This window comes from Coturnix japonica, chromosome 18 (genome assembly GCF_054131305.1).
Source record: "Coturnix japonica strain WE chromosome 18, WE-NBRP24, whole genome shotgun sequence".
Classification (NCBI taxonomy): Eukaryota; Metazoa; Chordata; class Aves; order Galliformes; family Phasianidae; genus Coturnix; species Coturnix japonica.
Genome location: NC_140680.1, coordinates 5,567,750 through 5,592,799, shown reverse-complemented (window position 1 = coordinate 5,592,799; position 25,050 = coordinate 5,567,750). Strand labels below are relative to the sequence as shown.

Sequence of the window (25,050 nt, the reverse complement as noted above, 5' to 3'; positions counted from 1 at the left end):
TCGCTCTAAAAGCAGCGCTTGTCATTCTTTACCCCAGTGCTTGCTTTTCTTGGTTCTGTGCTATATTTTGCTCAAATATCACATTGGGGTATGTCTGGTAGTAGCAGATTCTCAGGCACTGGCAGAGCACAGTTAAGGGCTGGACTTGCTACAATGAACAGCACCAAAACTTTATAAAGATTAATTTGCAGAGGATGTTTTAGAGCCCTCTTGAGGCTCTGGTTGAAGAAATGATATTTTTGGTTTTGTTTTTCTAGTGGTTGGCAACACTTCTTGTGGCAGGGATTTGAAGCCAGATGATATTTGAGGTCCTTTTCAACCTAAGCTATTCTGTGATTGTCTGATTGTTTTGTTAAGCCCACCATATTGCCAAAGGATTCGCCCAGCTCCCAGTTCAGTGCATTTTAACTGTAAGTAAATCATGCAGAATGTTTTGGATTATAGGAATTTGGATGATTGTCCTGAGAATCCATGCTAAATTTTTACTTCTTGACACTAGCAAACCCTAAGCAATAACAAATTAGAACATTTCTTTTTTTCCTTTTTTGCTTTTCCTTTTTCCTTTTTTAGGAGGTGGGGTGGCAAAAATTTCTTCAGGAGTCCACATTTTATTATGTTTTCTTTCACACTCCCTTGCGGATCAAAGCTCACTATAACGCCAACTCCTGCTTTTGCTCCTTTGAGGTTTTCTTTAAAATGCTGTTCTGCTGACTCCTCTATAAACACTGAAAGGTGTTTGTTTGTTTGTTTGTTTGTTATTCTTAGGTAACAATATCTATAATAACAGCATTTGCAGGAGTGCAGATAGAATTTTGAGAACTGCCTGTTAGTAAGTTGATTATGAAGATGTATGCAGTATTGCTCAGCCTTTCACATGTGTGAAACTGAGATTGTTACAAAGAAAACCAGTTTCAGATGGCTTTAAGAAAAGAGGTGCTTGCACTGTTATTTCCTGAAAAATGACTCATCATTTCTTTTTTGTCCTGGCCACACCTTTTGTTCAGTGGTTGCCACATAAAAAATAAACCATCCCCACTCTTTAATGTGTATCTGCACAGCCTACTTCGCATTCACAAACTAACACCAATTTGTTCATTCATACCTGTAGTGCGTATGATTCTATGTGCAGTGTGTGTGTCAAGTAACAGCTAGAGGGGCATTTCTGAGCTTGTAAATTGTCTCTGTCACCCTTACTAAATATTTCGGTTGTATTTCATGCCTTTCACAGTAACAGCAGTGACATGACAGTAGTGTCACAGGGAACGGGGAATCTTGGTGGAACGTTGTGCTGCAGCACAAAACACTAAGTGAAAAGGTGAATGTGGGACTTCACCTTTTCTTAAGTGAGTCTTTGGTTAAGTCTTTGGTTAAGCCAGGGATTCAAATCTACAGTTCAAATCTCACATTTCTGCAGAAACTACAGGACTAGAACTCTCCTGCAGACTTTCTTGTCATCTGGGGACTTTCTTTAATTGCACTGGTTATTGAGGCTGAGTCAGGTTCCAAATACATGGATGCACATACATTTAGATGCAGGAAAAAAATACAAATATCACTTCTGCTGTCTGAAGAGAGTTGCAGGAATGCTTTTAGCTACAGTGGAACATTCTGTGCTGTTGTACAGACTAAGAACTGTCCTCATTCTGGGGCAGATGTTGGTGAGGTTGCAGCTCTGCTTTTTCTCATCTGTAAGTGCTGGCTGGGTGGCATGCAAGGCAGTAAGTATTTTGCCAAGTCATAAAAAGGCTGGAGGTTTTTGTTTATTACTTGCTACTAATTTTTTTAGGAACCTACTTTTGTCTACATAGCTACAAATTAAGTTGGAAATCAGCTGAGAAAAGCTGGCTGAACATTATGCATTTCCTCCTTGAAAATTGTGCTGAGTGGTTTTGTGCCTTCTTTGTACCAGTTCTGCACCAAAGAGGAAGCAGCAAAAACTAAACAAAAAATTTTCCCATTTCAGTTTACCTGTTTAAGCTCTAATGAAAGGTTTGATTATTAAGCTTGGGTTTTGTTGGGTTTTTTTTTTTGCTTTTTTTTTTTTTTTTTCATTCTCATAAGATTAATCCATTTACATCAATAAGATTACTCACGTGAGTACCCTGTTGCAGAATTCGCCTCTAGTACTGTGATTGCCTAGGGGGAAGTACAAGGAAGTTGCAATTAAAGTTACAGAAGGAAAAGGAGGTCTGACCTTTTCTATTTTAATTTTAAGTTTGCCTGCCGTTTCACTGACAAATGACAACAGCTTTTGCACTATGAAGTGCTACCAGCAAGAGAACAAAACTGCTTTTATTTAAAAAGAAACAAAAACTCCATGCTAAATCTTCACTGTAAAAGGTAAAAAGAGGTGGATGTCTGATCAGGGGTTATAACTTTGAGGCACCGTAGACTTTCTTTCTGTGCATCACATTAGTGGAAAATTCCTTCATTCATTTAAGAAGATAAAAAGTTGTAACTTTCACGTTTGGTTGGTGTGACATCAATGACTGGCTGGGACTGCCAGCATTCCAAAAGGGATATCATCCTAATCTGCAGCCACTCAGGGCAATGGGGCGGAGCCTGCAGTCCAAGCCAAAACACTTACAGGTGCATAAGTAAGTAGGGAAGGGCACAGGTGATGCACCTGTCTCAGGAAAGGAGCACTAGCACAGGTGTGTCATAACTTATCAGCTGCCTGTGTTAGAGCATGAGCTCCTTTGATCCACAAACGCACTCTCCACCACGCTGCAGCCCACAGTTTCCAAATATTGGTCAAGAACCTCCAGAAATGAATATCTACTATGAGAACTTCTTCCATCCACAGAATATTCCTAGTCCACAGCGACCGAGCACCTTTGAGACAACGGACTACAACAGCACACCCAATCCTTACCTCTGGCTAAACGGACCTTCCATTACTCCACCACCGTATCTCCCAGGATCCAATGCCAGTCCTTTCATTCCTCAGTCTTATGGGATGCAAAGGCAGCTCCTGCCTAACATGCACGGCTTGGGAGGAACAGATCTTGGCTGGCTTCCTCTTCCATCCCAAGAAGAGCTTATGAAGTTGGTTAGACCACCTTACTCCTACTCTGCCCTTATTGCCATGGCTATCCATGGAGCGCCAGAAAAGAGGTTGACTCTCAGTCAGATCTACCAGTATGTGGCTGACAACTTCCCATTTTACAACAAAAGTAAAGCTGGCTGGCAGAACTCAATTCGGCACAACTTGTCTCTCAATGATTGTTTCAAGAAGGTGCCTAGAGATGAAGATGATCCAGGTATAGTTGCTCCCACCTTTCTTCTCTCTATTTAAATATGATAGATCTAAAAATGAAATTGTTTCTGTTTGTTGTTTTTTTTCTTTCTTTTTATACAATTTGTAATGTAAAATACAATGCGAAGAGACACAATAGCCTGGATTCTGGACATACACAAAGTAGCTTCTCTTTTTTTTCATAGGGCTGCACTAGAAGGCAAGCATGCATAGCTGAGTTCTGAATCAATATCATTTATCAAATCTCTGTAGAGAAAGAGATTCTTTAGTGCTCTAAATCTTCCCCAGAATCAAGCACAGGATCAGCCTGAGGAAGATACGTTCAGAAATCATTTGGTGTAATGCATATGGATTGTACCAAACTTAACTGAGGATTCAAGGAAAGAGGGTAAAGAAAATTCAGACTAATTGTAGAAGTCCAGTGGCTTTAATGGAGTAAACAATAATTATCATGAGGAGAGCAGGCTGCTTTTGTTTTGTTTCAAGTGTTTTGCTTGCAATCCCACTTAGGCTGTTTCCAACCCACCGGCTGAAATGCCATCATTCTTCCTTTTTATTTTTGTTTTTTAATTTTTCTTTTTCCTGACAGTATCTATTGGGAACCTTTTGGGACATTTAAAAGCCATTCAATTATGTTGCCAGAGAGAGCCAAAAATGTGGTTCTATCTCATTGATAAACTATCCTACCCCACTGAATGCGCAGAAGCAATCTATTATGGGATTTGATAATTGCTGTAAATTTGGAGGATCAGTTATATAGTGAAACCTCATTCCCCCACCAAGAAAAAAAAAAAGTAAAACTAACAAGTCCTCCAAGTGGCTCCACTTGCAGTTCTAGCTGTGTAGAGTCAGGGCTACAGGACACAGGGGAAAACATTTTTTTTTTTTTCAGAATTCAGCAGACTTCTGCTTTTGTGTGGCTGCAAAACATGGGGTTTTTTTGTTTGTTTTTGTTTTTTTTGCTCTTGCAAATTCTCTGTTTCTGTGAAAATAAAATTGAAAAGTCAAAGAAAACTGTTCCTTGCTGACTGCAGCCATATTTTAAACCAGAAAATATGTGTTTGTCCATCCTTGACAGGAAAAGGGAATTACTGGACTCTGGACCCAAACTGTGAAAAGATGTTTGACAATGGCAACTTTCGCAGGAAGAGGAAAAGGAAGTCTGATATTGGGGCTAGTTCTGCCCATCTTACATCTGAGAAATCCGAGGACAACACCTTGACTGGCAGCCCCAAAGCTGGTGAGCATCAGGATCTCTTGGAAAACCCATCATCTGGGACTGACAATCCACCTGATAAAGGATCTCCGCCTCCATCTTCCAGTAGTCCATGCCTTAGTAATTTCATTTCCAGTATGACTGCTTATGTTAATGGCTCTAATTCAGTGGGCCGCTCAGTGCCATTGGGACTTAATGCTGAACCCACTGACAAAATGGGACAGAATATGGCGGGCTTGAATTCCTACTCTCCACTCTCTAATGTTCCCAGTCATGGTGTGGGAGAGTGGTCCAATTCTATGCCTGCTAGTCACCTCGGCTATAGCAACTCAGTGCTCAACCAGTTTAACACCCATTTTTACAGTAGTATCAGCACAAATAACACTCTCTTTTCCAGGGAGGGGACAGAGGTCTAAATAAGAGATCTCCAAGACATCAAAATATAGCTATTTATGAGAGGGAGTGACCTGTGGGTGGATGATTATTGTTAGTCTGTTATCTCTAGGATCTGCATTGCATCCTACTTTCTGACAGCCCCAAACGTTTTAACTGTTATCCTTACTCAAGTTACAAGCGCTCCACATTTGGCAGCTCCATATAAAAATGGAGGGATTTTAACAGCAAGAATAGCAAAGAAGTCTGATGGAGATTGTGTTTGCACTGCTAAAAATCATGGTCCCCTGTGGACATACTTGAGAGGAGTTACTGTTTATCTTAGGGATGAAACTTTCTGGCATGGTAGTTATTTTGCTATGGTGCTTTTAAAACACTGATATATATTTGGCTATATCTGTAAATTATCTCTCTTTCTGATACAGGCTGTCTGTACTAGAGATTCTTGGTACATTCTTATTTGAACAAAGCTATTCTGAGACACTGAAGGATCTACAGCAAGAACTACTACATAGTGGGTAGTAACTAGCAGGGGATGAGGGAATGCCCTCTTTAAATTTCTCTACTACTAGAGCATATGTTGCCTCAAGTCTGATGCTGTTTCACCCCTAAGGGGAACATGGTTGTGAAGCAGGCTAGCATAATCAAGGACACAACATTCATTTTGAAACTGAAACAAAGCACAACAAATGGAGTTGCCTTCTGCTGGTGCAATCAGATCTTTGTGTTTTAGATCTTAAGTACAGAGTTAAATTCTGTGGAAAACGTCTCTGTGCTGTATATTTTCTTCCTTTTTGTAACAAAGTCCATGCAATTGTTTTGTGTAAATATTAGGAATAATGCTTATTTTTTTATATTCTACTGTAACCACAAACAAAAATTCAAATAAATGAAGTTTCTTCAAGCCAATAATTGAATCGTGTTTCATATTTATGTAAAATAATATCTCAGACTGTAGAGCCTGCAACCTATGAAGGCACCATGTTTTACTGGCATTTACACATCTGTGCACGGATCAGGCTTCCAGAATGATGGACAACATATTAATGCACTGTAATAGCTGCTGCTTTGTCTTGGTTATTTTTTTTAACTCTACATGGATATTGTTTTGTTACAGGCCACAAAAGAAGCATTTTTAATAAAGAATTTGTATATACAAATGTGTGTATGCTGTACTTCTTACATCTTTAAAAGCCTCCTTAATAGCTGGAGTTGTGCAGTTAGCCTGAGGAAAGCCTAGTGAAATACTCAAGGTCAGAGGGTGAGATGGGATCTGTCTAGAGAATCCAAATTTGCATGCCTGAGGAATACAATTGGCTGCTATTATGCAAAATGCTTTCAGTAAAGAAAAATAATCCCTACAGTTGCCCTATTGGATCTAAGTGGTGCCAATCATTTCAGAAACCAGACTATATCTTCACATGCTAATTAGCCAAAGAATGAATGCAATCGTTTCTGCATTCTCATTGATCATTTTGTTATGACTGTTCACTGAACTCAGTATTATAAGTTCTCATTTGGAAGCTGAAACCTCCCTCCATAGCTAACACTGCACAGATAACAAAATAAAATAACCTTCTGCCATGACTGTAAGTTTTTCTGTACTGAGGCCTGAGCTGTAGCCTCCACCCTCTGAATTTTACAGCCATTCCACAAGTACCAGCCCAGGTGAGCCTTAGAATGCCCTGCAAGTCAGCACCCAGCAGCATTTGTTACAGAGACTTGCTCATGTGACAAGTGAGAAATGCATTGAGTCAGCACAGTTACGTGTGGGATCCAGTAAAAATACAACAGACTACCCAAAAATGCAGCTCCTGTGGAGAACACAGTTCAGAAAACAGACAGAATTGATTTCTTTGCTCCTTAAATGTTCCATTGTAGACTCACAGAGCAAAAGTATGGGAGAAATAAAATGCAAATTGCACCAAGGCGAATGATATTGCTGAACAACAGCAGACAGTAGGAAGCAGCTCCTTTGTCCATTTGTACTGCATTTAATGTGTGGTTCCAACAAGACAAGACTTTGTGCCTCATTGCTTCCCAGAGACTATTAAGCAAATACTGCTTTTGGCCTATAGGTAATGAGGAAGTACTTCTAACGTGCCGGTTCTTCATAGGCAGAGGTATTTTTCCTACTGGGTGCCCTAAGTGCAGGGGTTAGTGAGTTCTCCCATGACCCTCCAGCTAGTTTGATATGCACCAAATCTGGTGATGAGCCTGCTGTTCAAGGAAGGAGTGGAAAAACATCTGCATGGCACACATGAATGATTATTCATAAAAACAAATATTTGTAACAAAAAATATAAATGTTCTTCTTTATTTTTGCTTTTTTTGTTTGTTTGTTGTTTTTTTTCCAGAGAGGATTGACTTTGATAACCAGTCACACTAATAGGTTCCTGGAGCTCCTGCACATCAGTCTGGCATCTGGAAGGAAACTGTTGTGCTTGTATGAGCAGCAGCACTGATCTTCCTAAGGTAATGCTCATATTCATGTATGTTGTATGGTAATTACATGGGGTTTGGAATGAAAAGTCTCTATACTGTTGCTCTTCTTTAGTGTTTTTCTCTGTTTTTAACTACATTATATTACCAACACCTACTGTTATGTGCTATATTACAAATGTTTACATTTACATTGGTGATGCTTGAAAATCTAATCTGGGCTTCAACAACTCTCACTGATTTATTCTGTGATGATTCCTGATTGATTGATTGTTATTTTCTTATTGTGTTTCGAAATGTAGCTATCTATCTTCACATGCCAATGTGGGCACTGTGCTCCTTGATTCTTCAATTACTTGTTCCTGGTGTAAATGTAAAGTTAGCTGTTAAAGGTTGCTCCTGTCTCACCAAAACCACAGCCAGTCGTGAAGTGGTCAGAATAGGTTCCTACTTCTCTGTCATCACAAAGCTTCTGCAAAGACAGAAGCCTTCAGTGGCAGACAGTGTGCCTTGAGTCATGAGAAATAGGTTCCTAGATATAGTTGAGGTATACCAAAGATTAGCTGCTGAACCACTTGCACAGTGTCATCTTCATTCACCATGGCAGAAACACCTTCCCTGGATTCTTACTGCAGTTTCATGGTTCTGTGTCCTGCATTTGCAGCAGGAGAATCTGCGACACTTCAGCTCTAGTTTGCTCTAGTATTAGTTTTCAGCTTTCCATGTTTCCATTATAGACTTGAGTCGCAAATCATGTTAAAGATCTGGGGCTACACAGCAGAAGTCTGGGCAATGAGGTTTCCCACAGGAAGTCTTGTTCACCTTGTCATGGGATCAGCTGCAAATCCTTGAGTCCAGCAGTGCCATTCCCTAGCAGTCCAGGTAGAGCCCCACCTACAGTTTGATGTATGTAGCAGAGAAAGTGTTTTGTAATCAACAATCTTCATAAGCTTAAAATAAATTAAAAAAAAGGCAGTCTACTAGATCTAAGTGAAATGAAGCCATAAGGCAATGTAAAGAAGAGACTCACTCATCTACCAAATCCAAACCAGGTCATTGATCAGATAATCAGATAATTGTAGATAGCTTAGGAGAAGAGGCTTCTGAAGACAGAAGAGCAACATTAGCAATAGTCTGCAATAGGGATGGGGAATGGAGGGCTGCTAACAATGAGGTCAGCCAAATCTCATGTTACCATCAACATGCAGGAAATGTAATTAATCTTGGTGGCAATTTACTCTGTGTTTCATAATTGTTTTAAAGGCTGAGTTTGTTGTGGAGCTTTCAGCTGGATTAGGCAAAATAGTCAAAGACCATTCTGTATTGGCATCTACTTTATTAATGGTAATAGTTTGCATACATTATGAACAAATTTAATATTCACTTTGAAGCAGCTGCTCTCACACACTCTTCTGCTGTACACAATTGCCACTGATCATGCCTTCATGTAGGTGGTTAATGCATTTCAGATGTTGATAATTGTCTATGCTAATACTTTGGTACTCAGTCCATCCTTTGAGTCAGTCAAAATGAACCAGGCTCAAGAAAAATACTACTAATAATTGCTAACACTAACCCAAATAGTCCATGCAGCACCTGGTTTGGGGGGATTATGAGGAGAGAAATTAATAGACAGGTGCATCATATTTGTGCTTGACTGAAAGGCCAATGGACAGAACCTCCCTTCATCAAGTGAAAGCCAGTTCACAGTGCCACCTGTAAAGCCATTCTATGAAAGGGGAAAAAATGGTGTAGCTATTGCAAACCACGGTTGCTTTCTGTAAACAATGGGAGACTTCTAAAGCACACATTGAAAATCTAAAATGATACAGACTAAGGAACACTCTTTCAGTGCTTGGTAAACAATTAGCAAGACAAATATGTCTGGTGACTGTTTACCCTGTTTTACAATTATAGTAGAGCTTCTTCATTCCTTGCTTATCTAGAAAGGTAATTAGAAAAAGAGACCGCACGATGCTGTGCAAAATATATTTTAAAAATTATAAATACCTTGGGTTTCATTCATTCTTGTCTTATCAAACATACTGCAGTGTTCTTAGTAAGTGGAAAAAAGTAAAGCGAGATCAACTTAAGAAAATCTCTGTCTCAATGAGCCTTAAAATCTGTATTTAACGGTAGAATTCTGAACTGCCTGGCATCCCATTACTGATAACCAACACGAGATTAAATGATATTCCTTGTTCCAAGATGACACCAGGGTGTGTAGCACAGGTATCTGTCAATGAAAATAAAATTAAAGTGATGCCAGAATTTGTTTCTGTGACAAACAGCAACAGGCATTTTGCCAAATGTATTCTGAATTACAGTGCACTTTTTTCCCATGATGGGATACATTATGAAATTCTTCACTGTTTAGCAGTTTAGTCAATAGTTTCTTTGTTGCTTTCTGTGAATATGTTTGCAGGTGAGTAAAATAACAAACTTCTTCCCAGTAGCACTGCCAATTCATGGCACTGCCAGCTGAAAGCACTTCACAGCAATTCTTAAAACTTCTTCCAATGGAACTTGAGGAGAGCTGACCCAGAGCTGCGTTACTCTTTTGCCAAAGTCTTCAGGCTTTAAGATCTATCTCTTGTCTGAACAAGAACATGCAGTTTGCCACTAGTAATAACCTTTAGCTTTCTGAGCTTGAAATGTTGATAACCACAAGAATCTGTGCTGCTGTAGTCATGGAGGTGCTGCTGGTAACTCTCTGACAGCTGGTACTTGTCATGTGCTAGAAACCTCCATGGCTGTGAGTACCTGGATTGAAAGACACCTCAGTTTTTTCTTACTTATATTGTAAGCCTAGTTTAAGGACTTTCATCTACACAAAGGATCCTTCTTGAGTGGACTTGCACAATATACAGTCTTCTGATATACTGTGCAAATTAATTTTCAGGCTACTCCTCCAGAAACAATGTTTGTGTGTCTTTGCTAAATTGCAATTAAACCCAGAAACATTCCTCTACAAATTTCTTTGCTGTAGACTGTGCAACTAATTCTGTGTGTACTTCCAGCGTATCTTCCATCCATGGTTATCTGTTGCTACTTAAGAAGCAAGACAGACAGTCATGCAAACTCTAGCAGAAGCTAATCCTCATTTCTAACCTGCATGCTACTCATTTCCTAAATTAGTTAGTTGGTAAAAAGCTGTTTATTATTCCTTTGTCAAAAATTCCTGAAATAATCTCTTACGGAACAGCCTCGCAAAGTACCAAGGATGTCAATTCATCTCTGTTTAAACTGAAACTGGAGAACTCAGCTCCATGTCAGTTCATACCAGTACTGACTGACACACCTCACTTTGCAGAGTACACCAGTGTGAGGGTGTAAGAACCTCTCTTGATGCTCTTGTCTGCATTGCAAATGGAAGGGAGCAGCCTAGTCCTAGGATGACAGAAGCTTTCTGCTCTTCATGTTGTTTATTTGTTGTTCTCATTTGTTTATTTGTTTGTTTTAATGTGCTTTCCCTGTGGAATACACAACACATGACAAAGCTTTTCAGCAATATTCTTCAACTGTTAGGCATATTTAGTGTGTTTAACTGCTTTAAACTATTACGATTGCTTCCATTTAATCTTTTCCAGACAAAAATTGTTCCTCTTGCCTCCTATTATCAGTTCTCAACAGAATTTGTTGTTCTTGCTTCTGTTCCTCTGACAGATTACAGAAGTAAGGTGAGCAGGCACAATGAAGGTGTTATCATCAAACTCTGCTTGTGTATTTACAAGAGACAAGCAGAGGTAACCTTTGGTGTGCTGATAGATTCCACGAAGAGCACTCAGAAGCTGTGCTGTAATTAAATGCCATGTCAGGGGAGTTTATCCCTATGTTTAATACTGTGCATAGGTAATTTCTGATCTCAGTATGTCCAGCTGGATTAATAATACACTTTGACTCCTGTGAGCCATCAGATGCAGGAGCGTCTGCTCAACGCTTCAATGCCAGAAGTTTCATGGAAGTATTACATAGATAGTAGCTAATTATGTCCATAAGTGAACTGATGTATGTTTCCAGGCAGTGTGCTGAAAGGGAGGAACAATATTTGTGTCATCAGGGAAGGCTTTTTATGTGTTCTGCATGCAGTTTCATCAAGGGATCAGAATCGTCCTCTTGTTAGGATGCACCACAAAACCATGGACATTATTTTGACACCAACACAAGGAGAGATACAAAGGTACTGAGTTGATTTCTTTGTCACCTTTGGAGGTGTGGATTTGTTGTGGCACAGAACTGGTACTACAGAGCAGGGGGGTAATACTGATGTGCCTTATATCTCAGTAGCAATTTTTTATGTGGTTAGAACAATGTGTTCTGACACAAACAGCCTATTGTTTGCAATTTCATGCCAAGAGCTTTGTGTATGCAAACTTGCATGCAAATCAGATTAATTTATTACAGTTCCCTCCAATGAAAACGTGGAGGAAGAAAAAAAACAACATTTAGCTTCAGCTACACATTTTCCTATGAATAGGGCAGCTATTAAATGATTTATGGAAAGAATGCTAAGAATGCAGAAAGTTCAAAGAAAGTGAAGTGCTGTCTTTCTTCCCTGACAGCTGGGAACCTGGTTATTTATTATTAATAGTGCCATCATCCAACTAGACTCAAACCATTAGTTATCCACAAGGTACATGTACACTTTACTGTATCACTGCAAGTGGGCAGATCTCAAATTTACTTTCACTCAACAAAACAAAACAAAACAAAAAACCCCCACAAAAAAAAGTCTATCAGGATTCTTGCAAGGAAGGGGAGAAGGAGAAAGGATGCGGGGATTGATGTTTACTCACACTCCCTGCCTATTGCTTTGTTGGGGACAGTGTGGCTTCAGCTGAAAATGAGAGTATTCTTAGAGCTTTCCCTGCCTTAGGGCTGCCACAACTCAAACCCTTGGATCTCTGATGGAACTAAACTACCATACCTATATGAATAGTTCTGTGAAAAAGTACATTGCACTGTGCTGCAAGCTGTCTGCTATCAAAGCTCTCTGGGAGACAGCTAGAACTACGAAGGATGTGCGTAATAAGAGTATATTTAAGTATTCTATTATATATATACTACTGAGACTGTACAGATAACGTTATCTCACATATGACATCATTACTAAACAGGTGGTGTTTCTTTCAATTATTTGACTGTTGCATTAAGTTTTATTGATCCCACATATGTTCCAATGGAAAATGCAAAGTTCACAAAGCTTAAACTTTTTTCCAGAACCACAAAACCGTCTCTTGTTCTACTTGGAGGTAACAAAATGAGGTAACTGTGGCTAATTATGGAGAGAGATACTCCCCAAATCTGGTTTTACGTAATTCTGTCTCCATTCACTGTAAGTAAATAAATGATAAGATAAGCAAGCATGCAGATAAGTCATTGTTCTCCTGCTATACTGTCTGTATCCTTCCATATATTTGATATAAAATAGATGCAGCAAATCAGCATGACAGCCTGAAACCTTCTCCATATGAGCAAGGGTCAGTGATAGTGCAGGGCACCTGCAGGTTTGCTTGCACTGTGACATTTCCATTTTTTTTTTTACGGAATGTTTGCTATTTAAAGCAATTATTGAAAAATTATACGTTTGGGGATTTTATTTATGCAAATAAACATGCAAAGAAGCATGTTCTTTTATTCCCTGGCAAGTTGTAAGGCGACCCTTAAGTTTGAAAGCCTCAGAATATTCTCAATCAATCAGGACATTTTTCCTCCAACAAAGTGTATTTAACATTCCTAACCTTGAGCAGCAGGGGAAAAATAAGGTCAGAGCTCTAGAAAAACCTGTTGATGGTAGCTGATAATGTGAAAATGAAGCAGTCAAGCAGGCTATGGATAGCATGGGCTGGATCTACTTAAAAAAATAAAAGTATACATGAATATAAATATGGAATATGAGTGAAACAGAAGCTATCAGTTGTAATCAGATTAATCCTTTACATCCTTATTGCCATCTGGGGCAGATGATGTCTGGAATGGCCTGTTATTGAAAATAACAGCTAAGGGGAGAAATACTGACAGATGTAACAGTCACAGGATTGACCTGAACCCTGGGACGTGCATTGGAAGCTCTGACAAGCAAATAGAATGTCTGTGAATTTTCCAAACTTCCATTTTGTGTGGGACACACAGATCAGACATGAGGATCACAGCAGGGGTTATTAACTACATCCTGTAGTTACTGAACATTAAGTGTTGCAGTGGTTTCTGCATGACTTGTAGAGCTCCTCAGGTGCTTGTGTGTTTGGGAGAGAGGCGGGGTGGAGGGTTGTTATTTTTATCTGTGATCAACATTACTACATTTTACAGTGTAGTTATTGAGATTATTCATCTAATAATTAGTTTGGGTTTGTAGATTACATTCAGAAAGGGCATTTTTCACCTTACATTTGTAGGAAGTTTAAATATTACATTTCATTGGGCAATTGTACAAAATATAAAGGTCTGTGTATTACTATACGCAGTGAATTCTGCAGACGTGCATGGGCTCGTTTTGAATAACAGGGTAAAGCAGTTAAGCAAGTGATAACCTTTAAATACTCCTGAATTTAGATGGAAGTAACAAGGTAAGCAACAGTACACTGTCTCTATGTTGTGCATGCTGCTTCAGTATTTTCCTGGTAAGGAAAATAAAAACAGCAGAAGACAAGGTGTTGTGTATTTTACCCTAGTTTCTCTCAGTACTTCACACATTCCTATAATGAGTTAGAGGACTTCGTGCTCAGAGCAGTACTTTGTGCAGCAAGTGGAAGACTGTGTTGGAAGAGAAATGAATAGCTTTTCACAGAAACTGACTGTTTTTCATGAACATAAATGTGAATATAAAATTTAAAGTTCTTTCCCTTTCTCTAGAGGCACCGTTCTGGCTTGTGTAGAAGGGAATGAAACTGAAGATGGGCCTGAACTTGGCAGAACAACTCAATTCAGGTAAATGGATCCACACAAATCCATTTGCTTGGTACAGCCTCAATGGAAACAATTAATATCATACAGCAATTATGTAATTTCTTCAGGCGGCTTTAAAAAATTCATGCTCTGTCATCTTTATTCTTACCTTTGAACACTGCTCATGGAGGGGACATGGAGGACGCAGCCCATAGCCTACCAACAGTTTTAGTTTACTGTTACTAGGGGTTATTACGTGCTCAATTAAAAATTGTAACATAATGCAGTTCCCTATGCTGCAATCAAAGGTATCATCACCCAGCTTCGCCTTAGACCTCTATCCATGTGATCATAACCTACAGCATGTAATTACTTGGTGCAGCTTTCTAAAGAAACAGTAATCCCTCCTTAACTCTCATGGTAAAAAGTCAACTTGTATTTCCATTGATCAGTAACACTCACACCAAATTGTGGTGGCTGTTCAAATTCCAGCCTCCTCATTTTTACATACATGTATATACATTTATTTTAACCGCACTCTACAGATCTTTAGGCTCAGCAGGAACTGTCTGTCAGTATTTTCTTAGAAAGCATTCTTACAGTGGAACAGAGTTGGAATAGCACTGATCATTCTGCAGTTACTTTGGATTATCAGTGGGAAGCAGGTGCACTCTGCGTGTTGATTAGGCACATTTATGATGAGGCTTTCAGCTGGCTGACTTGGTGCTTCAATCCTAAGTACATTCTAAATGCCCCAGTGCCTGTGGCGTGTGGTTAGTGACTGCATTACTTCCGTTCCCATGCAATTCTTAGTACTTCCAAAGATCTGTTAAGTAATGAGAAGACGTTGCACATGCAGATTGTTTTTTATACCACTACAAACACATGAAGCCTAAGAAACGAAACACAGAAAGATATGATCGTGAATATTAATCATCTTAGAATGTAGAAAATTAGTAAAGCATGCAGAAACAAACAGCACTCCTAGTTTAGCAGGATTTTCATCATGAAAGTCTTCAAAAATCTGTAATTGTTGTCTTCTGAAGCAATTCTACTTGCATCAGTTTACTACTTATTGAAAAACTCAAAACAATTACAAGATCTGTATTTACTGTGTTTACTTTTTTTCCTATCTTGAAATAGATTCTTCATAAGATATATCTGAATACATTTTATGTCTTAAAGTCACTGACATTCCAAACATAACAGTACATAAATAAGCACAACATCCCTTTCCCATGTGTGTAGTGTCAATGAAAAGGAAACATGCATGAAAAGAGGCTTCTTGGTGTCCAGAAATACAAACATGACCAAATCCCTGCCCACCACTGCAACTGCACTTTGGCTATTAGTTTTTGCAGCTAAACTGGAAACAAAATTTGACATCCACTCAGGGAAGAGAGGAAACTTAACAGATTCTTACTCAATTTAAAGTTGAAATCAAATCCAAAAATGTCTCATAATTTTGCCTTTCCTGTTTATGCGTTATTTTTTTTCTCATTCAAATTCAAACCTTCATTGGTACATTCAGAGCAAATAATTCAATTTATGTGAAAACAGAACAGTTTGGGTTTGTTTTTCTGAGTTAGTAGTGCAAAAATTTCCCCCAAGATTTTCAGGTTTTCTTTGAAAAGAACAGCTCGTGGTCTGTGACTTATTTCATTTTAAACCTTGAGAAATAGTGTAAATTAAATAACAATAATGTTATGAATGTGATAGTGCTGGAATTAATCTTGTAATACCATCTTCTGCTCACCACTGAAATACACTCCAGAGGTTTATTACATGGCAACATAAGCCACTGTGAAGAATCCACACACCAATAACTGCTCTCGAGTGATACATTCTGAATCTGCAGAAGGAAAAATAATGGGGGAAAAATATTTGTGTTAATAGAACTTTAGATAGAGACATTTTCAGGGGAAAAAAAACACCCCACACAACCCAGTACAGAATAGAGAGAAACAGAAATCATTACTTCTGTAACACTGTCATAAATATATCATGCTCATTATGCAGTATGGATATACAATCAGGCATTGAATGGAACAACATAAAAATAAATACATGGTTTGAAATAGAAATGGTTGCATCAGGCTGAAAAATAATGATAATAAATTGTATCAAGTTTACTAAAGAAAAAGCAACCACAAATCACATAATACAAATAGTGTGGATGCTACTGAAAACCAGAGCTTTATCCTGAGTTTGTGCATATGTGAGTCACAGGTTCTGTTATATCCACCCAAATTTGCTAAAAGTCAAGATGAGAATCAAGCCCAAAACACAATTCTGGGGGGAGGAGGGAAACATATATCTGTGTTTATAATATTTAGCAATAACATTTACAGCCCTGTTATCTGCTAACTATGCAAAAACAAACACTTGGTCCAGGTGGAGTGTGCCACATGTTTATATGTAAACAAATGGCTTAATCATGCCTTAGGGCACTGCAGTGTTATAGCACACAAAGCTCCACCGATAGCCTTGGTTTTAGAGAAACCAGCCACTGCAGGAGAAAGGTAATTTGTATAAACCACCTGTAGGGAATGGAAGCTGAAGTTCACATATAGAAATAAACTTTTGACTAGGCCTAGATCTGACCGGAGTGAACAAGCAAAGCAGAGACCTGAGCTCGCCCAAATCAGCTGCTTATCTGCTTCAGCAGAACTGCACAAACTGCAGACAGCGTGTCAGTGCAGAACAACGCTTGCTACTTCAGGGGTCCTGCTGTGTAGTGAGGGTGGCAGAAGGTACCACGTTTCTCATTCTTTTCTGGAATTCTGTGTATTTTATTGCAATGCTGAAAAAACACGCTTGTTAACAAATGGTAAGCTGAAAGTAGTTCATTTGTTTTTGCTGATACGCTGTTCAATGTAGGTGTGACAGAAACAGGGCTGCCTGGCTGCAAGCGCTTCAGTTCTGCACGGGCATGGTGAAGGAAGAAATTCATTTAAAAAAGTAAATAAATCAGTATTTCAGGAAAAATATGGTCAGACTGCAGTGTTTGGACCCAAACAACAGATGGTGGGGCTGCTGCAGGGCAGGCAGAACAAGAAAAGTGACTAGTTGATGACTTTGTCCTGATCCTTCATGATTCTGTGATTTAAACCCATCTCTGTGAGGGTTGCTCTGAAAGTAATGCCTCCTATTTTATTATGTTGGCCTATGATGTCAGATGTTGTGATGGTGGAAAGGCTGAACCTTCCCTCCCATATTCCATTACATTGTGTTGCCATGTGACAGCAGGCAGCAGAGGGGCAGTCTGTTGCAATGGCTCTGCCATGGAAGTGTGCATGAAGCCCAGGGGTGGAACTGAATGGCACCCATTGACACTCCTAGACACTTGCTGAACGTTAATGGAGACCAAACAGTCTTGGGAAACTCAGATCTGGTTTTGGCCTTCTTCAGCTTGTCAGCATGTTTCAAAAATAATGCTTCTATTGTTTGTGAGCCTGAATAAATTAAAGACAAAAGAATCATGAGCAGTGCCAGGGAAATGTTTATCTGTCAAAAGTCAAAGAAAATTAAGTAGCTCCCTTTCTTTTAGCACATGCAAATCACTGTTCATCACATTTACTGCTTCCTTTACAGAAATATATCCCTAGTCTATCAGCAAACAAAAGGCTGTAAGTATTGCTATAAATTTCTTGCTTTTTCACATGAAGTTTGTGTTAGAAGGAAGCTGCTGTGCATTTTTATACCTAACCTATTTTCAAGCACAAATCTTTCTCAATGGGAGCTTTGGCCACCTTTTTTTTTTTTTTGATGTTATACATTCAGTGCAACTGTATTTCCTGAATGCAAGTTACTGTGCTTAGTCAACTGTGACTGATGAATAAGATGAGGCAAGAAGACTAGCAGCATCCCTGCAGTAGAACATGCTATGGAAGAACCATCTTGTATGTGACTGAAAAGTTCTAACCCTTAGTATGTGCAAACTTAGGAGAGGTTAACAGTGGTTTTAGTAAAGCCCAATATAAATAGATTATTAGGGAAGGTCTTCTTGCTGCATCGATGATTTAACTTTGTGTTTGCCAGGAACTAAACTGTGTTACTGAACTGTATGACTGAAGAATCAGGTTAACATATAAACGTGAAGGCTATAAAGCATGTCTGCCAACAGTGTAACGTCAGCAGGAATAAGACGTAGCAAACCTTTGTTCTATCAGGGCTGTGCTGCAGCTGGGCTGCAGGAAGGCTGCAAGCAACGACGCACCACAGCACATGGCCTTCGGGCAGAAATGCAAGCAGAAAGCTAAGGACCTGAAACACCGTGTTGATCTGCAGCCACTGTTCTGCACAGAACAAAACACAAAATACCCCACGAGTATCAACAGCAAAAACCGCAACATTCTACTGTAGAACTGCTATAGTTCTAGCAAGACTCAGTCACTGCAGTTCTCAAGGAAGGTCAGACCACGAGCTGTTCGCAGTGTCACAGGTGCGGGCGCTCCTGCAGGTTCCCGAGGTACCGAGGCCGGCCCTGCAGCCGCAGCGCCCCGTGCAATGCAGTGCAATGCAGTGCTGGCAGCGCGGAGCCTCCACCAGCTCCCATCACCCCACCGCCCTTCCTGCCGATGCACACTCGCTCCCTCCTCGTGCCCGGCTCCCATCATCCACGCGCCGCCCCTGGTCCGAGCTCCTCGTGCAGCCTCCAACCTGCACTGAGCACACGTGTTTTAGACACAGCGCCTCGAAGGTGCGGGGCTGTGTAACGTGGAGGGATGTATCCGCCTGTCGTCATCCCATAGAGACGGTCTCTGCAGCTGCTCTCCTTCCAAAGGTAAAGAACGGGGATGGGGGGTGGGTTTCTGCCTCTAGAAGGTCCCGTCAGGTGCTGCACCTGCACCGTGCACTTCAGGTTGTGGATGTTTTAACATGAGCATTCTGCCTACAGAATTAATGAAACACACCATTGACACTTCGCTTTCACAGAGCAGGGGGCTGAAAAGGGCTTGAATTGTGCTTTGCAGTGCAGCTGCTGCTGTTGAGCACTTCTTAAAACCGTCATAGTACTTCTTAGAGCTCCTGGTTTGAGTTCAGATTGAAGGTCCTTCAAAGGCTTCACAGGCTGCAGAGACACTTCTAAAGCTGAGGAGCCAGAAAGGACAGAACCTTTGTTGTATTGTGGGGAAGCTCATTGCTCTGAGTTTGCACAAGCCAGGCGTTGTGAGAGCATGGTGTTAGAAATCTGAATGCACCAAAATGGAGTTTGAAACATGGTAGGCATCAGCAAGGAATGCCAGCTGCACTGGGAAATGGCATGTTTTGCAGTAATTTCACTTCTTTCACAGCTTAATTCCACAGTGCTGTGGATGGTGTCACATCATCCCTACCTCAATATGCCGGTTCACAGGCCAGGTGTGTAGCATGGCTGCCCTAATGAGTGCAGGCATAGCAAGCTCTGTGCTTTCACAGCTGCTGTGAAGTACTGCTCATCAGCTACAGCTGATGCTGACAAGCTCCCTTCCTCTAGGTGTAAAAGTAAGCATCATTAAATAACACTGTAAAGAACTATCTGGAGATAATAAGGTATTGCTGTTCAAAAGCATGGAGGTATTGTGACAAAACTTAGTGGAAGAAAAGCATGTGATCTTAAGGGATTGCTTTGAAACTTACTGATTTACAGCTACATTTGGGTGTAATGGAGAACACAATTGACTATGAGAAAAGCAGCTGCTTCTGAAAGGGTTGTGTTGAAACTCTGAGCTGTGTGATTTCCCTGTTTTAAGGGAAATAGACAGAAATCTTTCCAAAGTTAGAGTGAGGTAAGTCTAAAACTTCTGAAGTAAAGGGACGAGATCCTAGAAATGTTTGCAATATATGTGATAAAAATGCTTTGTTACTCAGAGGTAATGCAGCAGCATTTTGGATAGTCTAAAGACTGTTTGGACTTCTTGGTTCCTGAGTATTGGCAGGAAGGATTCCAGGAATTAATTCCGTATGGCAATTTCCAGTTGCCCATCTGGAAAGAAAAGCAGAAAATTGCAAAAAATAGAAACTGTGTAAACTTCAGGATGATGGAATGTTTGGGGGCTGCTTCTGATAGAGTGTTTTTTTCCAATGTTCTTCTTTCTAAATTTGTTCTTTCCTTGCCTCGAGTAAAGGTAAATTCCAGCAATTCATTCCCTCCCCTACGCCCTCTCCTTCTTTCTTCCCTTTCCTGTCCCCTGTAATAAAGACAGGTAAAGCCATAGTTCAGAAGCAGAAAACAAACTCTTGAGACCAAACTGTGGAAGCTGGGCTTTATAAATTATGGAAGAATATTGATGAGACTCCAGTTTTGAGATTTGGGTGGAGTAATTTTTGCACAAAGAATCCAAAGGCAAAAAAAGGCGGCTGAGCGATCAGCTGGAAAGTAGAAAGCTTTAATATTTTGTCTTTATAAAGAGTTTCTGTGTAAGACCTAAGATTTGCTTTGGAATTCTTTCAGAACAAGTATTTAGTTTTAATTAGCAGGCTGGTATCTTGGTTAATGGCATTCTTTGAATTCTTCAGTGGCCATGAAATACTGAGACCTTATGAGAGAAGAATGTAGAGAAAAAGGAGTCACGGGAGATCAATATACTTTCCCAGTTTCCCAAATTGAATGTTCCAAACATACGCGTTCATGGTTTTCAACGTTAAAATATATAGTTAATTGAAAGAACACAATGAATGCTTATGGAAATACAGTGGCGCATTCAGGGTGTAGCCCATCTCCTCAGGCTGCCCATAACCAGCCCTGTGACAGCTGTGCAGCTCCCTGTGGGCGCTCTCTAGCTGACCTGAGAGTGTTTTTTACTGTATTACTTTGGCTAGAGCTGCTTTACAGTATTTTGAGTTTATCTATAATAACTAGAAGATACTTCTGAGCCAATATATAACACTGTGCAAGGAGGGGCAATGCTGCTTCACCTCCAGTTTTCAACTCACTATGCCAACTAACAACATTTTTATGAGTCCAGTCTACTTTTAGAGAAAAAAAGAGTAACATTTGGTGAGAAGCAGATTTGCTACTGTATTGGGTAGATATCTTCCATGGACTTTATGCACTAAGTACACGTCCAGTGTATAGTCAGCTACACTGACTCAGGCCGGTGGACCAGCTGTCTCAGTGTTCTGATGCTACAAGTGATAAGAACAGAAACTCATCATTCTCCTTCAAGATTGTTAGGACATCTATATTTAATATGCAAAATAGTTAAAAAAAAAAAAATTAGAAACAAAACTCAACCTTCCATAAAACTGAAGTAACCGCATACTCAGGTTACTCCCAATTCCTGGTAATGCAAATAACAATACAATTCAAAACTAGCATCTTCTGGAATTAACAGATGGATTTGATTAAAGGAATAAGAAAGCATCTCACGTTACCCCTAACTGTAATAGATGTAGTATTTGCATATGATTTCAACGAAGATTGTCAAAGACATGCAAACTAGAAGTTGAGCAATTGAGTTTCTGAGCAGATAGGGATCTTGAAATGTAAAAGATGATGCAGACTTTGTCTTTGCTGAAATTTATACTCGTTTCTGTTGACCTTTTTTCCCCTTGAGCTTTTTGTGATCCCATCAGAAAGCCTTTTCAGACAGTTCATAGAGAGCTTCGAGGACAGCATTCTCTCAGTCCTGGAAAATAGAAACAAGCCTGTATCACTCATGAGATCTAGTTCTTATGTTATGTATACAGTCAAAATACACACAGTAAACTGAAGAAATAGCTCTATAACAAACTAAGTGGTTACATATGGCACTGCAGTCTTAAAAGGGGTCATGTCTACTTTTTTATTATTTCATTAGATAAGTAATATAGTTTATAATTTTAGAATGGTACAAAAGAATGAAGTCACTGTGATTTCCATTGAGAAATAAGAGTCCGGTTGCTCAAAAACACACATTTTGCAGTTACACTTTTCCCCTCTGGTGCTGTTTTTATTATTATTTTTTTGTTGGGTATCTGTATAATGAATTCATTTTGGAATCTGGCAACTGACTTTTAAAGTTAATTTTAGTACTTGAATCCTTCTGTGACTTTCTGCTGAGAGAAGCAGCATGAACAGAAAAAAGAAAGAGGGAAAAGCAAAGATAGTTGAACTTGTGTGTCTGAAGGTTTGTGTGCGTCTCTCCTTCTATGCAGTAAGCCTGGTAAGCAGTCTGCTCTCCTGCTGCCCATCTCATCTCCCATTTCCTTAAATGTTGCAGTTATAAAAGCGGTGAAGTTACAAAACTGGAGTTTTTCTTTCCATGCAGTGTAAAATATTCTTTTACTGTTAAAATCTCATGTTCTAGTGCATAAAAATGCCCAATGCATTCAGATTTGAGCAGGTTACTCCCACACGCCTGCTCGGAGAGCTTTCCTTGGCTGACAAGCTGCCTTTTCACTCATCTCTTTACATCGCTCTTTGTTTCTCAGAGGGATTTTGTTTTCTGTTGGACAGAGCCCTTGGTTTAGCAGATGTGCTTCCTGAAAGACTCCAACACAGTACTTCTACTTCCTTGTCCTGTCCATCTCTCAGGGAATGAGCACGGAAACTGTAAATCTCTATTTGCAGGGTGTTGTGCATGAGCCATGGCTTCACCTCCAGTGGTTCTTAAGCCATTTTCAGGAGCCTACGCTTTAGCAATGCCATGCTCTCACCAGAAAACTTCCACAACAGTGTTGGCTTTTAAAATATTATTCTTACTGTAACTTGAGATAATATTCAGGGAATGTTGAACAAGATGCTGAGTTCTCCAGCTTAAGGATAGAATGCTGTGATTGGAAAATCCAGCACAAGTATGGATGTGTAGATGAAGCATGAACAGTGGGGAAGAACCATTGTGGCATTTGGTTCTCTAGATTTGATTCAAGGATAGATAACTCTGGTACAGTTTTTCCTCCTGTAAGTGCAGCATGCCTGTGTCACTCAGAGGAATTGTTTCATTAGTGAGTTCTGCTAGGAACTCTCCAATGTCATGTCAGTAAAAATCCAAGAATGACCCTTGGCTTAGTGGGGTTAATGCTCTCCTGTCTACCTTTGCCTTCTGTCTTTAAACGTGATTCAACCTTCGATATTTTAAAAGTCTTATTTTTACGAGAAAAGCATTAAAAATAATCTATGGGTGTGGTGAGGTATCCAGGGAGAAACATGCAGTTTGTAAATCCAGATATGAAACATAGTCTTGAGTTCCTTTTGATTTGAGGAGCTTTGGTAGTTTATAGATTCCATTTAAAGTTGCAGAAGCCAAACTGAGCGCAAGTTTACGTAACAGCTGGGCTGGGTTCCTGGGCTACTTTGTCTTCCATGAATCAGCTCTGGAAGCTTGGCGTATCTTGTCATCTAATTGTCTTGTTGATTTTGAAAGCAAGAGTTTTACTTGTCAACAAAATTAAAAATCCATTAAATGTTGAGAAAATAATTTAATGTGAGCATTGTTTGCTATCACCCCCCTATTCAATAGCAATTAAACCCCATTTTTCTTCATTAGAATATGTACTTGAGCCACTGAATACCCCCCTCTTGCATGTGATCTTTTCTTTTGGACTAGTGCAATAATAATGCTTTGGGATTCAATCCAATCTGTTATCTGTACATCTTCTTTTTCCTCTAGGTTGTTAAGAATAGTATCTATCTGAATTCTGTAGTGAAGCAGAGAGTTTAATAATTACGTGCTACTCCCAGAGGAAGCAGTAGAACTTTTCCTAAGGACCTCACTGATCGCAGAACTGTCCATAGTAACTCGTTCAGCACAGCCCTGAAATTTAGCAGCAGTGATCAGAACTGAAGTCTTCATTCTGATAAAACAGAGTTTTTCTCCAGTCACTTTCCCAGCACTTAGGTGGCATGAGATCTAGCTCACAGTAAGATATTTGTTCAGACTGCTTGGAGCTGAGTGTTGAATCTTTCAAAGTAAAGTCATCTTTCTACATTTTGGGAAGTAATTCCTGATTACTTTTCCAGTCCAGTGTGGTCTGGCTTTACAGCTATATGTGCCGTATGTTTTTTTTTTCCTTTCTTTTAAAGGAGGTCAAGCTGTCGAATCTCCTCTGTTATGAGAGAAACTGTGGTCTTATCTTTGAGAAGAGCATCCTTTGTTCCTGTCTGATATTTGTATAGTCCAGGTCAGCGTTTAAAGCATTTAGGGGTATTTCTTTTTGAACTAGTAGATATCAGTTTTCATACATTTTATGATACCTTTGGCGAGTGGTCCTCAGCAGAGCAATTGCACTTAAAAGAGTGATCTCACTGTGTTCAGTGGGATATCCAGCACAAGAACAATGAGTGCTATGTTTTGGAAGACCATACTGGGGAAAAAAATCATATTGAAAGATATGTGCTTTTTCTGCAAGTATTTTCTTGCAAACAAAAACCATATTAACAATACCTATATTTTATTGATCCATATTTCACTTTCTGTATGGTTTTCATGTCAAGGGAGAATGCATAGAATGCAAGGTAAATGTTACAGTATCTGCATCAGTACTAATCTGCCATTATATTCTGTTACTGTGCATGACATTAGAAAACATCTGCTTGTCAGCTACACACAAGGATTTTGAAGAGAAGGAGAATTATGGGAATTTGGTTTCTTGTTTAAGAGGTGTTCCTTATTGCTTTATTATCGTCAAAGTGACAGTGCTGTTTATGTAGCTTGTATGCCAGTGCACCTGAAAGAGTGCCACTGATGAAGGCAAATACAATTGATGTAGACAGTAAATTCAGTCTTGTACAGGGCTTTTATTACAGAGTTATAAAATCTATGAATGCAGTGCATTGTGCTTTTCTCTCTGAGAAAGTGAAAAGTGGAAAAATTTGTGAATTTCTGTAATTTGATAGTAAAGGACAAATTAATAGTAAGAAGACAAAATTTATCTGAAGGGATAAACGAGT

General features: G+C 39.5%; 1 protein-coding gene and 1 long non-coding RNA gene across 4 annotated transcripts in view; one reads left to right on the top strand and one right to left on the bottom strand.

Annotated features, from left to right (window-relative positions):
- Positions 1 to 6,028, top strand: FOXI1 (forkhead box I1). Of its 2 annotated transcripts, XM_085518783.1 has the most exons (3): positions 1 to 410; positions 2,807 to 3,263; positions 4,338 to 6,028. In XM_085518783.1, the coding sequence occupies exons 2-3, from the start codon at positions 2,960 to 2,962 to the stop codon at positions 4,889 to 4,891; spliced, it is 858 nt and encodes a 285-aa protein (XP_085374909.1). In that variant the 5' UTR covers positions 1 to 410; positions 2,807 to 2,959; the 3' UTR covers positions 4,892 to 6,028. The 2 variants fall into 2 exon arrangements, with proteins under 2 accessions (XP_085374909.1, XP_015731400.2); XM_015875914.3 differs by lacking the exon at positions 1 to 410 and having other exon boundaries at positions 2,041 to 3,263.
- Positions 6,029 to 21,340: 15,312 nt separating this feature from the next.
- Positions 21,341 to 25,050, bottom strand: part of LOC107320226 (uncharacterized) — a 32,053-nt gene continuing 28,343 nt past the window's right edge. For both annotated transcript variants that reach the window (XR_014935436.1, XR_014935437.1), the window contains one exon: positions 21,341 to 21,808. This is a non-coding gene — a long non-coding RNA (uncharacterized LOC107320226). The remainder of the gene's footprint in view (positions 21,809 to 25,050) is intronic.